The 15,003-nt window shown below is 45.1% G+C and overlaps 1 protein-coding gene across 2 annotated transcripts in view; it reads right to left on the reverse strand.

Moving 5' to 3' along the window:
- The window catches only part of dock1 (dedicator of cytokinesis 1), a 250,829-nt gene that overhangs the window by 47,616 nt on the left and 188,210 nt on the right, over window positions 1-15,003 (reverse strand). For both annotated transcript variants that reach the window (XM_036532118.1, XM_036532109.1), the window contains exons 32-38: window positions 13,352-13,410; window positions 11,347-11,495; window positions 9,324-9,409; window positions 8,520-8,676; window positions 6,538-6,578; window positions 5,538-5,628; window positions 1,891-2,010 (exon numbers count right to left, since the gene is read on the reverse strand). In XM_036532118.1, the coding sequence (XP_036388011.1) occupies window positions 1,891-2,010; window positions 5,538-5,628; window positions 6,538-6,578; window positions 8,520-8,676; window positions 9,324-9,409; window positions 11,347-11,495; window positions 13,352-13,410 (703 nt within the window). The remainder of the gene's footprint in view (window positions 1-1,890; window positions 2,011-5,537; window positions 5,629-6,537; window positions 6,579-8,519; window positions 8,677-9,323; window positions 9,410-11,346; window positions 11,496-13,351; window positions 13,411-15,003) is intronic.

The raw sequence follows: 15,003 nt of genomic DNA on the forward strand, positions 1-15,003 counted from the left end.
TGAAGCCAAGCATTATAAAGGGTTCTGTATTTTAGACTCGGGTACCATCTGCACCCTTTCACTCTTCACAGACCAAGTCACTGGTTTTGACATGGGAGGCAAACAGTGTCTGATACATATAATCCCTATAACTACCGCAATGGTACCCAAAATGGCACAACCTGGCTGGAAATGTCACGTGAAGCATTCTTATCTGTGTGTGTTAAACCCCAGAACATTCCGGAGTCCTTCTTAATTGCCAAGCAACAAGACTGCGCGCTCTTCTGAGAAATCCTTTTATAATTGAGGTCATATGTGACCAGAGGGCTTCTGAAGAGCATGTCAAAGTGAGGGCTCTAACAGAAGCTGTACAGTAGGTACACATAAATCACATCCTCAGGAAATCACTCCTTACAGGGAACATGCACACACGCACGGATGCATGCAAACACGCACGCATACATGCAGATTGTGGAGAGGTGTTGTGGTATGCACATCTACTAGCTAGCTTGCACCTCTACTGGCCAGCTTGCACCTTGTCCTGCCAACTGTTGAAACTTCATCATGCAGTGCTTCTAATATCGTTGACTCTTTACACGGCTATTTCCTCGTGTTGTACTTTGGCTCACTTGTAAGTCACTTCGAATAAAAGTATCCGCCAAATGAATAAATGTAAATGTGTACTCTTTGAGAAAGCCTCCAGTACAAATGTGTTCTCTTATGTTACTTTCTCATACATGACAGTCCCCCAATCGCAGACATTTCGAAACAAGCTTTTCGATGAATGGACCAGGGCACATGACAAGGTCTAACCCTGTGCCAAAAGAACAGAGAGCTGTCCAAATTGCTTCAGAGGCCTTGGCTCTTTCCTGTGCTCTGTACCGTTCTGGCTGCAGATTTGTGCTTTGAAGTCTGCCAGTGGCCGAGTGTGTACCATCTGGAAAACTAGCCCTCTCCACCTCCCCACCCCACCCCACCCCCCCACTCCCACTCCCACTCCCACTCCCACTGCACCAGGGCCTTGGCCCGGTGCGCTCTGACCCACAGACAGTGAGAGATCAGTGGTAAGACTTGCACACTCAGTAAGCTGAGCTCTGCCTGTTGCTGCTATGTGCAGTGCTGGTGTCGTATTACACAGCCACGGCTATCCGGAGCGGAGGAAGAAGCTTGATGGTGGGTACAGGCTGAGGGACCTGCGTGGTGCCAGCCCCCTCCAGCCGTCAAATCCCAGCCAGTTCAGAGCCACAGACTCCCTCACCGGGAAGGCTCTGGTCACAGATCATTCTTCCAGGCTGCTAAAGCCTGCAGCTTAACGGAGCCCTGAACGAAAGGTTCACTCACCGCAGGAACTAACATAGTTACAGGACGCCTGCTGCAGACAGATTTCTACACAGATTGAGACATATCTCTAAATGCCCTCTTCATCTCCCCTCCCCACCACCTTTCCCCATTTCTCCCTGTGAACGAGGTGTGGAGCACCACGTAGCAGGGATATTATGCCCTCCCCTGCCTAATGTAGAGGTGGCAGAAAACACAGCAGGGAGCTGGAGCTCGCTATAATACAGTGACACGTGGGAGAAAAAGTCTCTTTTTCTCAATGCTCTCTCTGCCTTTGTAACTCCGGCTTCAGCCCATTAGAGACGGATCAGTTTAGAGGATCATTTGCATTCCCTTGGCCTATAAAAGGTGAGGAAGTCACTGCTCAGCAAGTATTCCCACCCATCGCACACCTGGTGCCAGGAGGAATTAAACTGATCTGAATGCAGTGCAAGGTACCAGCCCACTCACCTTCACAATGGGGTTTACCGACATACCTCTGATCTTGGAAAGTTGAAAAGCCCAGATATGTCCGTGCCATCTTAAATATGACATTGTGTTTATTGTCTTTTTTCCCCCCTGCGTGTCCCCTACCTTGCCCTTGTCAAAGTAATTGATAATTTCTTGGTAGAGCTGATCCTTCAGCTGTCCTTGCGTCGTTGCCTGGTAGCCGTCCCTCTGGGTCAGATGGGCTGCACAAGCCTCTTCGGACCACTGTGGGGGACACGACCAACGAGACGTGAAGACAGCACTGCGTAGTACTGTGCATGTATGCAGGTCCTGAGCATACTCTGAGACAAGGACATACCACGCATGCAAGAAAACACACACACGCGCGACACACCTGCACACATTCAATACACATGAGACAGGCACGGACATAGGCATAGACACATGCATACCAATGCGCATGCACACACATGCACGTACAAACTGATCATACATCACTGCTGAGGAGTGACACTGGTGAATTATAATGTATAATGAACTCTGTAAGCATTCTAGGGCAGGGATACAGAGAGCCCTGTGTGTGTGTGTGACTGTGTGTGTTGGGTGGGGGATACTGCTTGGCCCCTGCAAGAATACATCAGATATATTGATTTACACAGCAGCACTATAATATGCATTACCAAATCCACTGATTCTCTAAACAACCTGAGCCTAGAACAACAGGGAAGATTAAAAGGCAGGATTCTGCTGACCTAACACTGGCGTCCGCAACACACCGCTCCTACACACTGCTCCTACATGCTAAATAATGAGGACTCTCAGCGGCTGGACGAATCTAGCCCAGAATCAGATGGACACTTTTACTGGCCTTACTAAAAGGGCCCCATCACAATAGATTCACTGCCTTAGGAAAGATAACTGACATTTCACCACTGTTTTGAATTATGAAAGTCGTAGAGTTCCCAGAGGAATAATACGGGGTCGAACAAGACGTGAGGTTTATTAGCGAAACACAGCGAAACACAGCGGTGTGACACAGTCATGCGAGCACTTACAGTAACGTGCTGGCACGGAATCGAACCGCATCACCGCTCCGCCACTGTGTGCAGAGGAATTTCAGAGGCTTTCTGTAAATCCTCCTACAATGATTACATTTGAGTTTGACCGGCACACTCGGAAGAGCGGGGACGATGGGATCGGCTCGATACTGTCGCTCGACACAAAGCTCTCAAACGCCACGTCGATAGACGCCTCTCAGTAAATTAGACACGACTCTCTAGCAGCCGTGCAGAAGGGGCCGTCGGAGTCTCTTCACGAAGGAGCAATTTCATCTTTGATAAAGTTCATTTAGATCAATCAAAAACGACAGCAGGGACAAGGATGGGTGCAGTTGGGGGGGGGGGGGGGGATTGACTGTGACCGCATCATACAGGCTTCAGTCACAGCACCGGTGATCCTCCTCGGCCATTGTGCTCAAGCACGACAGAGGAGATGGTTCGCTTTTGCGACGGCTTCACACAACGAGCCTCTGTAGTGAGACGGCTCCTCACCCAGCGGCCCGAGCTAAAAATCAATCTAATTTTACAGTATAATAAGCTCCTCTCACCCTCCTCGCTCGACAGTCAAGTGTTCAGCGAGGAATTCCGCGGCTGCTTCAGAGACCACCGGAATTTAAAATAAATAGTTTCCACCCCCCCAACACTCGCCACTCCGCATGGAAAACTTAATACCATACCGCACTTCCACGGCCCTGTAGGGACCGCGACAAAGGCTCGAGCCGTAAGCTGTACAATTTTGAGCAAATATACAATGTGCTTCAGACGACTGGAGTAAAATGTACAGTGCTGTACTTTCCCAAGCCGTAGAGCTGACAAGATCTGAATCTGGCAGCTCAAGCCTTGGTAGACACCTTTCTGGAATGCTGCCTCTTCAATACCGAGTGAGCCCTGGTGACAGCCAACGTGTAGATAACTAATAGATTAACACTCATCCCACAGAATAGCCAATGTGACAGGTTAATCTTTCACACAGAGATATGCAAATATACCCAATTAGTTGAACTGTCAAGTGCCATCTATTATGCAACAAAAAGAGGTAAAAAAGCATACTAGAAATAATAACTAAAAAATAACTTTTACCAGGATAATGTAACTGGGCTAACTGATATTTTATGACGCTTCACAGAAAATGTTAGGGAGTCTGTCTTATTAAGCCACTGTATCAGCTAAATGGCACAAGCAGTGCCGGTCCATCAAATTTAAAAGGATTTAATGATGATGTAAGCAGGCGATGATCAGGGTCATAAAATGAGAACCACCTTCCCTGGTTAAGTGTACAGAAGTGGTGGCGGTCAGGGTTATAAAAGCCCTGGACCTGGAGCGGTTCGGTCGCAGACACTGATTGCATGCAACTGTGCGCCCGTCGCCTCTTTACATTAGATTACATCACATTATTGTCATTTAGCAGACGCTCTTACCCAGATCATCTTACAGAGGTTAAATTTTTTACATGTTTATACTGCTGGATATTTACTGTATAACACAGCAGGGAGCTGGAGCTCGCTATAATACAGTGACACGTGGGAAAAAAAGTCTCTTTTTCTCAATGCTCTCTCTGCCTTTGTAACTCCGGCTTCAGCCCATTAGAGACGGATCAGTTTAGAGGATCATTTGCATTCCCTTGGCCTATAAAAGGTGAGGAAGTCACTGCTCAGCAAGTATTCCCACCCATCGCACATCTGGTGCCAGGAGGAATTAAACTGATTTGAATGCAGTGTGAGGTAGCGGCCCGCTTACATTCACAATGAATCTCACAGATTTACTGTATCATTGATGTGGGAAAGTACAAAGCCTGTACATGTCCATGCCTTCTTAAAACCAATATTCCAGTACATTGTATTCTCCCCCCCATCTCTCCCACCTGAAGACAAAGGAAAGCTCTATCTTGCATAGTACATGGCTCTTGCACCATAACAAATTTATTAATTTCCATTCTGTAGCAAGATGTACTACACAGATTTGAAATCTTATCAAACAATCAGCACTGAGGGCTCTGGTTCCCAATGTTCTCATTCGATGCATTTTATAACAGGGTCAACTGGCCAGTGCTGGAAAAGCAATTTTGAAGAGGTCATTTCTAAAAGGTACGACAGAGAAGAGTAATTATGTTTGCACTGTATGTCTGCGTATGTATGTGCATGTGTGTATGTGTGTGTGTATGTGTGTGTGTGTGTGCGTGTGTGTGCGTGTGTGTGAATGCATCTACAGTGAAAAATACAATGCTACCATTTATATTCGTATATAGAGTACCAGTCAAAAGTTTGGATACACCTGATTAAGATAACAGGAAACATGCAGAAGAGACAAGACAGTTTCATCTAGAGATTTATGGTTAACTGCTTGAAATTGATGAATGTATGTAAAAAGAAGAACCTAAAATATAACTTTTTATTTGTTTAACATCTTTGTGGTCACTACATAATTCTATTTGTGTTATTTCATAGTTTGATGTGTTTACTATTATTCTAAAATATGGAAAATAGTAAAAATAAAGAAAAACCCTTCTATGAGTTGGTATATCTAAACTTTTGTATGGTACTGTATGGACATACACATAATGACAACCCCAGAAACGTCATTAAACAAATCAGTGATCCTGAACAAGCATCACACTAAGTGCTTATCCACAGTTCGTACGTTCTGCATCCCAAACCCACTGTGACATCACTTCCCGCCCTCGTACCCGTGCTGCACAAGTGATTTGCCTGAGAGAATGTGCCGGGGAGCTGATACCTTGAGCAGCTTGGCGTGTAGCAGCAGTGTGTAGGCCGCCTCGGTATAGTTATCGCACTCTTTGTGGAGGTCGCACAGCTTGTACAGGTACCTGGACACGATGGAGAAGGCAGTCGTCGGTAAATGCCAGAGGAGAGGGTGGGGGGGGGGGGGGTGGACAGAGAGAGAGAGAGAGAGAGAGAGAGAGAGAGAGAGAGAGAGAGAAAAGAGCGAAGGAAAGGGAGGAAAATCTCCCCAAAAGCAAACAATTACAGGCTCACGCCTTGACATTTCCGTTTTTTTCTTCCCACCATTAATAATCTGCCTCCCTCTCTTTTCTCGAAGCCCCACCTTTCGTAACTTCAGTGGAGGGCCGGAGCGGGATTCATTTGTTAAGATAATGAAAGCGTCCTGACAACCAGGAGTAGAGGAATTTGAATTTAAAGGGCATTCCTGTCTTGTGAATATTTCATTTAGAATCAAGTCAAATCCTCAGAATGAAACCGTTACATAATCCAGGCAGACTGACTTATCGCTGATGATGGGTAATTTCAATTTGAAAAGCATGAGCTCTTTTTCTTTGTCAGGTCAGTGAAAAGCAGCCAAGCATTTTGTTTTCCTGAAACTGTATGAGCAAAGCAATCGCTTATTTATATGAAAGACTGGAGCACCATGTCCTCATGGATGAACCCAGCGTTCACTTTGTAATTTAAGGCTGAGGAATCAATAAACATGGATAAATGGATGACTGGATACCTACTGTTATTATCATTATTATTACTGTTTATTACTGATGCCCTTATTGAGGGTGACTGGCTGGCTTTTATTTGAAAGTTCATCAAGCCTTATATGTCTTTGACGGAAGCAATTACTTTTTTCCAAGGCTTTAATGACAGCGTGCTGCTTCAGAGTAAAGGTCCATGGTTATGAGAACAGCACCACAAACAGTACTCCACACTAACATTCTCTGTGAGAAAAAACAACCCAGTGGCAAGAGACTCCACTTTGCCACACCACTTACCTGATGTACATCTCTTCTCTCTCAATCTCCTTGTAGAAGTTCTACAATAGAGGAGACACTTTTAGACACAAGGGAACAACAGAGCTCTCTGAAATGCAATTCTCAATGTTTAATGAGACAGTGACTTGCATGACCCTGCCTGAACAACCCAAGTGCTAGAAACATGAAATATGCTAATCAAACTGGAAGCTAGTAGAGGAGGAAGCGTGGAGCAGAATTCAGCCACACCTGTGGCCTGCAATTTAGAAAAAGAAAAGTTAAGTACAATCCACTCAAAATAGAACTTGTTGTTTCTTAGTTCAATAGTTGTTTACCTTTACACACTCAGCACAAAGAGGCAAGCGACCGGCGACAGACTGAAAATCACAGTTCATGGAATCATTTAGGAACCTATTTAGGAACTATTTGGGCAAGCAAATTTTAGGTGAAGATTAATGCAGATTAAGAAAGTACTGGATGATTAGAGAGAGAGGAAAAAGCCCTCTGTGGCACTGACTAGGTGTACCACACCACATTACAGTCTGTCCACTGTAACGGTCATATTTATTTTAGAATTACATAACATTATTTATTCGCTACTCAGTCCCCTTATCCTGGGTGATTCAGGTATATTATATTGTTATTTTATCCTTTTGTACAGTTTTATTCTCAGAGAAGCAATTGGGGTTAATTGCTTTGCTCTAGTGTCCAATGGCCTTGGATCTGGACCCGGGTTCAGTCACCGTACTGACATACTGCCATCTGTTATGGTGACCGTGCGTGTACAAAGAAGTCTCTCAGCCACGCACAGAGCAACAGGCCACCCTTTTGGCCTATTCTGTGACTGCCTCGACTGTGCAAGAGATTTCAAGCAAATACGGGCTGACGTATCTGTACTGCAGCTGCTGGATGTTTTTTAAACAGCCATGCTAAATACCACGTAGGTTCCAGAAGCTCTTGTGACTTCTAAGGGCCGCCGACATTCCTCGGCTACCTTTTAGAAAATCATCACTTCCCCGCTCCGAAGATGTCGGGAGAGGCGGTGGCATTCAGCGCGACGGCGAACCCGGCAGCCGCTTTCGCGCTCCCCTTTGAGGCCACTCCGGGAAATGTTATGCGCTCCTCCGCGGAGGCGCCTCTCTCTGATCAAGGACGAAGTGAACGCACGGCGTCTGATACATATTCAGAGCCCTCCGCGTTCATTCATATGCGTCATTACCGCTGTCAGCCTGCATTACGCCTCCTGATTTGATGTTGAATAATCCTGCTTACGGTAAATCAAATTCTGATTCAAGTGCTACTCATTCTCCTTAAACATATTATTAGGAATATGAAAGTTTAAGATCAAACCCTTCAATTTTTCCACATTGCTCAGAAAATCATAAGTCTTCTTCATAAATTGTTTAGTGTTTGAGTGTGCATTTTTCCTGACTCTTTAATATCTTGGTCAGAAAACACAAGTGCTATATATGCTAGGCACTTGCTGATAAAAATGCTGGATTGGATAACTGGAAATGTAACAGTTTAGAACTAAGAACAAGCTGCATTTTATTTTATCAAATATGCTTACAAGATAATTAATTACAATTGCTATTTCCTTTTCTCAACAGCCTCAGAGATTCAAGTTAATGCACTGGGAAAAAAAGCCCGAAAGCCTATTTTTCATCAGAGAGGATTGCTATCAACTCTAAGACAATAAGACATACATTTCATTCATTATGAAATAACTGCATGTCTGTGTGCTTACCACTTCCTTGTGCAAGCAAAGTGCTGTATGTGATCTACACAATATGAACATGCATGTGCATGTGTGTGTGTGCGCATGTATGTGTATTTATGTGTATGCCCATATGGTGTACTTTTATTGAACCTTGAGTAATGTGTATAGCTTACATTATAGCAAATGGCACATTATGGCATTCCAGTTTTAACTAATAAACAAATTGATGAATCAACCAGTCAAACGTATATTCAAGAGGCGGGGGCGTGGCCGCGTTCCTCACCAGCACGTTGACCGTGCAGCTCATGCGGTTTTCCTTGTTCTCGTCGTGCATGATGGTCCTGTAGTCCAGCAGCCTCTCCAGCAGCCTCACCACCAGCGTGACGAAGTTCTCCCCGCTCCTGGCCAGGTACTTGTGCTTCCGGCAGTGCTCGAGAAGACTGGTGCCAAGGAGTGGGCGGGATTAAAGCAACACTCAGGTTACTTTACCCTGTGTCATTTATCTGATTACACAGCATCATACATGCAGCCTCTGTTTCACCGATTACATTACATTACTCTCATCTAGCAGATGCTCTTATTCAGAGCGACTTACATAGGTTACAGTTTTATCCCTTTATACAGCTGGATATTTACTAAGGCAACTGTGGTTTAATATCTTGCCCAAAGGTACAGCAGCAGTGCCGTAGCAGGGATTCAAACAAACAACCTTTAAGTTACAAGCCCTGCTCCTTACCACTACGCCACACTGCTGCCCACGTAGCCATCAGTGCAGCTCACTAAAATCACATTTACTGAAATGAGGAGGGTGAAACCAGCAGGGACCTAACAGACGCTGGAACATGCAACCTCCTGGTGAAACCACCACGCCCCACTACTCATGTAAATAAAGCCAAAAACAGTGCAAGGAACAGAGTTTTCATATTCAACACAACAGCAGTGGCAGCAACTACAACAGAAAAAACACCCAACTGTCACAGGATCATTATTACCAACAGTTGTTTGGAGGGGGGTTGTTGTGCTGTAATTATCATTATCTAACTTGTCTGGGTTTCCGGTGCGATCCAGGCCTTTAATCAACACTCACATTTTCTGAAAGAGGACTTTGTACTGCTCGTCTCCTCGGCCCCCTTCCACCTCGTGATCCAGCTTGGTGATGATCTCGTTCTCAAACTGCAATTAGATGGCACAAGCGTAAATAATCAGCGCGGCTAATTTTTCATTTCATTAGTGTCGCCTCTCCCTCTCTCTCCCTGGTTTTGGCGTTTGGCGGAGGGAGGTTGGGGGGGGGGGGGGGGGGGATGTACGGGGGTGGGGGGGAGGGGATCAGTTCGCCTTGCTTAATCACCCTTTTTTCAGCCCCGCTGACTGTGAGCTCATATTAATCTGTTCATTATCACTCGCTAACTTCCCTCTCTTGACTGGACGGAACTAGCTGCAGCCAAGTACCATGCTACACTCTGCTGTTGCGTGCTGTTTTGCTGAGGAGGTGGTGGCGACCACAGTCCACTCCCACCACCCGTCCTGGGACAGTGATTCATGGAGCTAATACTGATTGTATTTGTATATGGCGGCTGCATAAAAATAGTTTTATAGTGCTGAAACAACCCAATTTGCAATGCCCGCATGATGTGTTAGCGTGTCAGCTGGCGGCGGAAGGCCTTGCCAGGATGGATGCAGTGCCGTACTCTGGTAAAGTGTGGATTTACGTGGTGCTGAGAGAACCCAGTATAAAGAGAACACGCTTCGCCTGTAAATGAGGTCGGGCCAAACTGAAATTGATCGCACCTCACTTCTCTTTCAATGAAGCCGCGGCTGACAGGCATATATACTGTAACACAAAGGCTTCTTCTCTCTCCGAACATAAAGGGGCGCGGTATTGGCGGATGAAGGGGAACGGGCAGGTTTTGGGAGCTGGCCATTGGGACCAGGGACCTGATTTAGCAGAACCTCCCAGAGTTTTCAGTGGCACTGAGAGCCGTACCCGAATGAGAACAGCCCAAGATTAATTCGCCTTCGACCGATACCAAATCCCCTCAACAGATATTTATAAGCGCAGGATGACTTTTAATGACGGAACAGCTGGGACCAATCAGAAGGCACCATGTGTGCCGGACAGCTGACCCTTAAAGATGCTATTAGGCGGATTACACGGCAGAGTGAGCCAAGGCTGTCCATTCCAGCTATGCGGGTTTAGGAGTTGTGAACTCGTCGTGAAATCAGAGCGCATTTCCGCGCAGGTGACACTATAGATGTGATCCAAAGAGCATTTTACAGATATTAGTAACAGAGGAAGCCGCTGTTCCTCTTAGGGCACATTCGGCTTTTTCCTGCCCATCACAGACTGACTTCAGGCAATATCAGACTCTAAGTGGCTGAATCAACACTGCAATTTCACCCTCTCTCATATCTACAGGTGCCCAGCACTCTGTGTTGAGAATAAATCAACAGAAATACGGTCTGAATACTAATGGTCTTGTGTGTGCCTAACAGCTTATTTCTACAGGCACATAGTGCTTTATGAATCCTGACTTATTTGGAAGATGGTTCTCTTGGTTGCACTGACATCGGCCTGGCTGAGTCACAGGACTGAACGTTTTACCCAACAGAGAATTGATGCTCGGCTGATGTATCATTTCAATGATTTCAGCTATTCACCAATATGACTTCCTACATAACCATAGCTGGTTTATGCAACCAAGTAAAGTTCATTGTACACCAGTCTTGCGGTAATGCCTGTATTTATGCCACAACCAGGTATTCACATATATATATATATATAACTGTGAATATATATATAATATGATTGAACCTCACCTCAGTTTAAAGCTTTAATGTGAGTTATTATTATAACTTAATTCAGTAGCAGTATTTTATTTTATGTGGTTTGCAAACTTAAATTTAATTTTTCTGAAATATCATTTATTTAATACACTGGAAGTAATTCAAATGTGTTTGTTTCCTATTTCCAAAATTTTTACAGTCCTATCATATGGCTATCAGCAGATGTGGCGTTTGGTGCGCTTGGCTTCATAAACAGCATTGATATCAGTCCCAGAACTCCATTATGGGTTGGGCTGTAGAGAGAGTATTTTCTAGAGCTGACTAACCCTTTGGAAGCTCCGGGTGAAGTGGAACTCGCACTGCATCATGTCGAAGAAGATGGGAATGGTGGCCTTCCTCAGCTCGATCTCTGGGACCAGCGTCATTTCCAGAATGGGACCCACCATCTCTGGGATGAACTTTATCTTGTGAGGACCTGTCAATCACAGCATGGAAGAGAGAGATAAAATCCATGAGGGGCTTATCGTAAACAGCACTCAACCAGCATCACCATATCTCCCTGGATTGTTGGATAGGAACCTGGCTGCACCTGGCCATAGTTGGATAAGAAGCCCCCACCCACAGCCCACCAGAGCCTCCAATAGCCATCCACCTAGTCACCGAAGTTTCTGGATGTATGTAGTGAAATGATGGATATTTTCATTTACTAGCCTTTATTGGCTTCTAACGGCAGTGCCCCACCTGTGATTGATCCTGCACCCTGTGGGTGACAGGATCAAATCCTTAACCAATTCACATGGCCTGGGCCACCCCACACTGCATTAACCAGCACTCTGAAAAACACAACCTTCTGGAAGGAAATGTTAACACCAAGCGTTTATCCTTTTTGTCTTTTAAAGACCATCTAGTTAATCTGTTCTCTGTAGTTCCACATAATGAAGTATTCTGGTTTTGAATTTCACATACAAAATCCTATCTGATATAAATATTAGCAATTAACTGATGATAATTAAGCCATCCCAGTCAATGTCAAATGATACAGCACTGACTTGATCTGGGCTGTAGGGCTCAGTCTGCACTAAGAACTAGAGTCCCGTAATCAACTCTTTAACACCGCCCTCAATCTCTTCAAGGGGCTGCAATTTTACAACACCTCTTCCACCTTTTGAGTGCGACATCCCTCCAATTGCGTTAATTCAATCATTCAGCATCATTAAACAAACACAGCACAGCATCCCGCGGCTTCTCTACACGACAAGAGGTGGGAGGGCCAAACAAGACAAGACCGATCTGACCCAGAGGAAGACTTCCAACCGCCACAGCCGTCCATAATAATGGGAGGGAAAATGAGAAAGCACCAGAATTGACAGGCCGCAGCTGGCCTTGAGTGAGGCCTTAGCAGGTGCGAGAGTGGAGCCGTCAACAGGCATATGCCAGAGATTCTGTTGGTCCAGCTGTATGGAGAGGCACATTGCGAACTCCGTCTCATCACTCTGAATTAGCGCCGCCCTGCTTAATGTTGGGGCGCCAAGCTGCGCAAGGTTTCGCTGGAGAAGCTGAGGGGTTGGGCTCCTCTGCTCCCTTTCGCTGGGGATTGGAGGACCCGCTTGAAACCAGATGTCAATCAATCAAAGTCTTGGTAATTTCTACCCACTCCACGTCATGTCCTTGTCAAGTGCTCCCGCAACATCTCAGATTTGGACCACCAGCCCGGCAGTGTTCAAGCCTCCCATTAATTAAGGCTGCTCTCGGGACAAAAGTAATTTGTTGAAGTGAAGTCCTCAGAAGCGAATCTGGATTTCTGCTCTTTTGAGCTCATTTCCCCGTTTGTCTTCATTCCCCTGACGTTTATTAGGTGGCTGATTTTCAGACTGTTGCCTCAGGTACAAATGAGTTCACGAGATGGAAATCACAGTGAATGAATAAATCCAATGTAAGAGCCTTAATTAGGCCCGCATTAGCTCAAGCACACAGGTGACTAAAATCGCACCCTGCTATGATGCTAATAAAAGAGGAGTCCCTTTTATCAACTCTCTCTTTTTGCTGGGTGATTTCTCCTGCTGTGGCTTCAACACCCATCATGACACCATAGAAGACTTCAGTGTCCCGTTAAGTGTAATGTATTATCTGACCGTTGCTCAATTTTGTACCCTCTTTAAATTTTAAAAGATCACAATGTGAAGAGATTTAAATATACCCTTGGTTTCTTAAAATCTGCAGGTGAGTTTTTGTTTAAAAAAAAATCAGTAAGAATCTGCCAGGCAGTACTTTATGTATGTGATTATGACACTGACATTCAGTGACACTGAGCAGATACAGTGAGTGACTTACCTAAATTATACCACATGTCTCGAATTTCAAATCCAATCTGTCGTCTCATGTCCTGGTATCTAAAACACAAAATAAAGGAAGAAATAACAAACATCACATGACCTACATGATCTACTTAATCAGTGATGGTAATTCTATCATCAAAAAACAAACAACATTGTACGCATATGGATTTTAGTATGTGAATTTTGGATATGGATTTGGTGAAACAAAAGTGGCTGGGGATGATTTTGGGGGTGCGGACTCTGTCAAGGTGTCTGTGGATTTGCTCATGCCCTCCTTGTGAACCAGTCTCCACGAAAACAGACTGAAGAGTCCTTCCCACTGACTGACCTGCCCTGTTCCAGCACCAATTCACTCTGCCATGTTCAAGCACCACCTGACCACCATCCACTGCATGACACAGACAGTAAAGACCTCAATGTCTGGAGCTGCTTTCTCAGGGTCTACCTGGCTCTCTCAATGATGGAGAGTGGGTGTGTGAGTGACCCCTCCACAATGCGACAGGTATCACAGCAGTCTGGTGGAGGAGGTGACCAGACACCTGCGGACAATGCCATCCCGTGGCTGACAGGTGGCGCCATTGAGAGCAGTTGATGCCGCTTTTTCTGTGTGACATTGGGACAGGAGCGGAGATGTCTCCTGACGCTGCTCTTTATGCGACCCCCTCGTTAATATAAATTCACAGCCTCAGTCGCGCCCTGACATTTCGGAGAACCTGAGGCACCCAGCGGAATTCTTATACCCTATCGACTGCTTTGCCAATACTTTTCAAGGAGCTGTAATTAATGACGACAAGGACGGGATATTAGAAACTATTTAACGAAGAAGAAGCAAAGCTGTCTTCCTCCTGGCTGGCTCGCCGGTTCCTTAGTCTATTCCCATCAGCAGAGCTATATCTCCACAGCTTGTAATACTGTTACTGATTTATTTCAATTATATTATATTAAAGTATTATATTACAAATATTTTAAGATGAGTGGAACCATTCACTTTATGTGGTAATTAAAATACAGCATACATGTTTGCATATTACTTTGGAAATGGTGTCCTTTTGTCCTTTTTGCAGCAAGTAAAAGGACCCTGACAAAGGACACAATGTTCTGCAGTCTGGTGTCAAAACGTTATGTATTATTAAATGCCTCACAAAAAAATGTTTAAAAATAGGCTAAAGGATAAAACACCAACAAAAGCAAGTCAATTCAAACTACTTTATCCACAAAGCTTGAAACACAAACGATCAACAAGCACTTAACTTTGGAGAGAATTTCGAAGCTGAAAGCTCACTCTCTCCCTGTGGCAAACTCTGTCTCTCTAGTGTTTCTGAAATTTTAATTTGCTGCATTTCTACATCTAAGAGGTAAAAACAAACAATCCCCTCATCCTCCCTCCCTCACTCCCTCCTCCCCACCCTGAAAAAAAAGAGGTCAGCTTTGACCTGCAACGTGAATGAGTAATAGTTTGTCACGATGCCGCAGCGACGGAGAGGGAGTCAATCAAGCACAGCGTCTGTCAGCTGTCAAGGCCCGGCCACACCTGTCAGAACCTGGGAGATGAGGGCAGAGTGGAGCTGACAGACAGGGCTGCACGCTCCGAATGGAACAGATAGCAAAAGGGTTTTTTACGAGGGCTGCTGCAATCAAGGGGCCACT

Source organism: Megalops cyprinoides, chromosome 1 (assembly GCF_013368585.1).
Source record: "Megalops cyprinoides isolate fMegCyp1 chromosome 1, fMegCyp1.pri, whole genome shotgun sequence".
NCBI classification, from domain to species: domain Eukaryota; kingdom Metazoa; phylum Chordata; class Actinopteri; order Elopiformes; family Megalopidae; genus Megalops; species Megalops cyprinoides.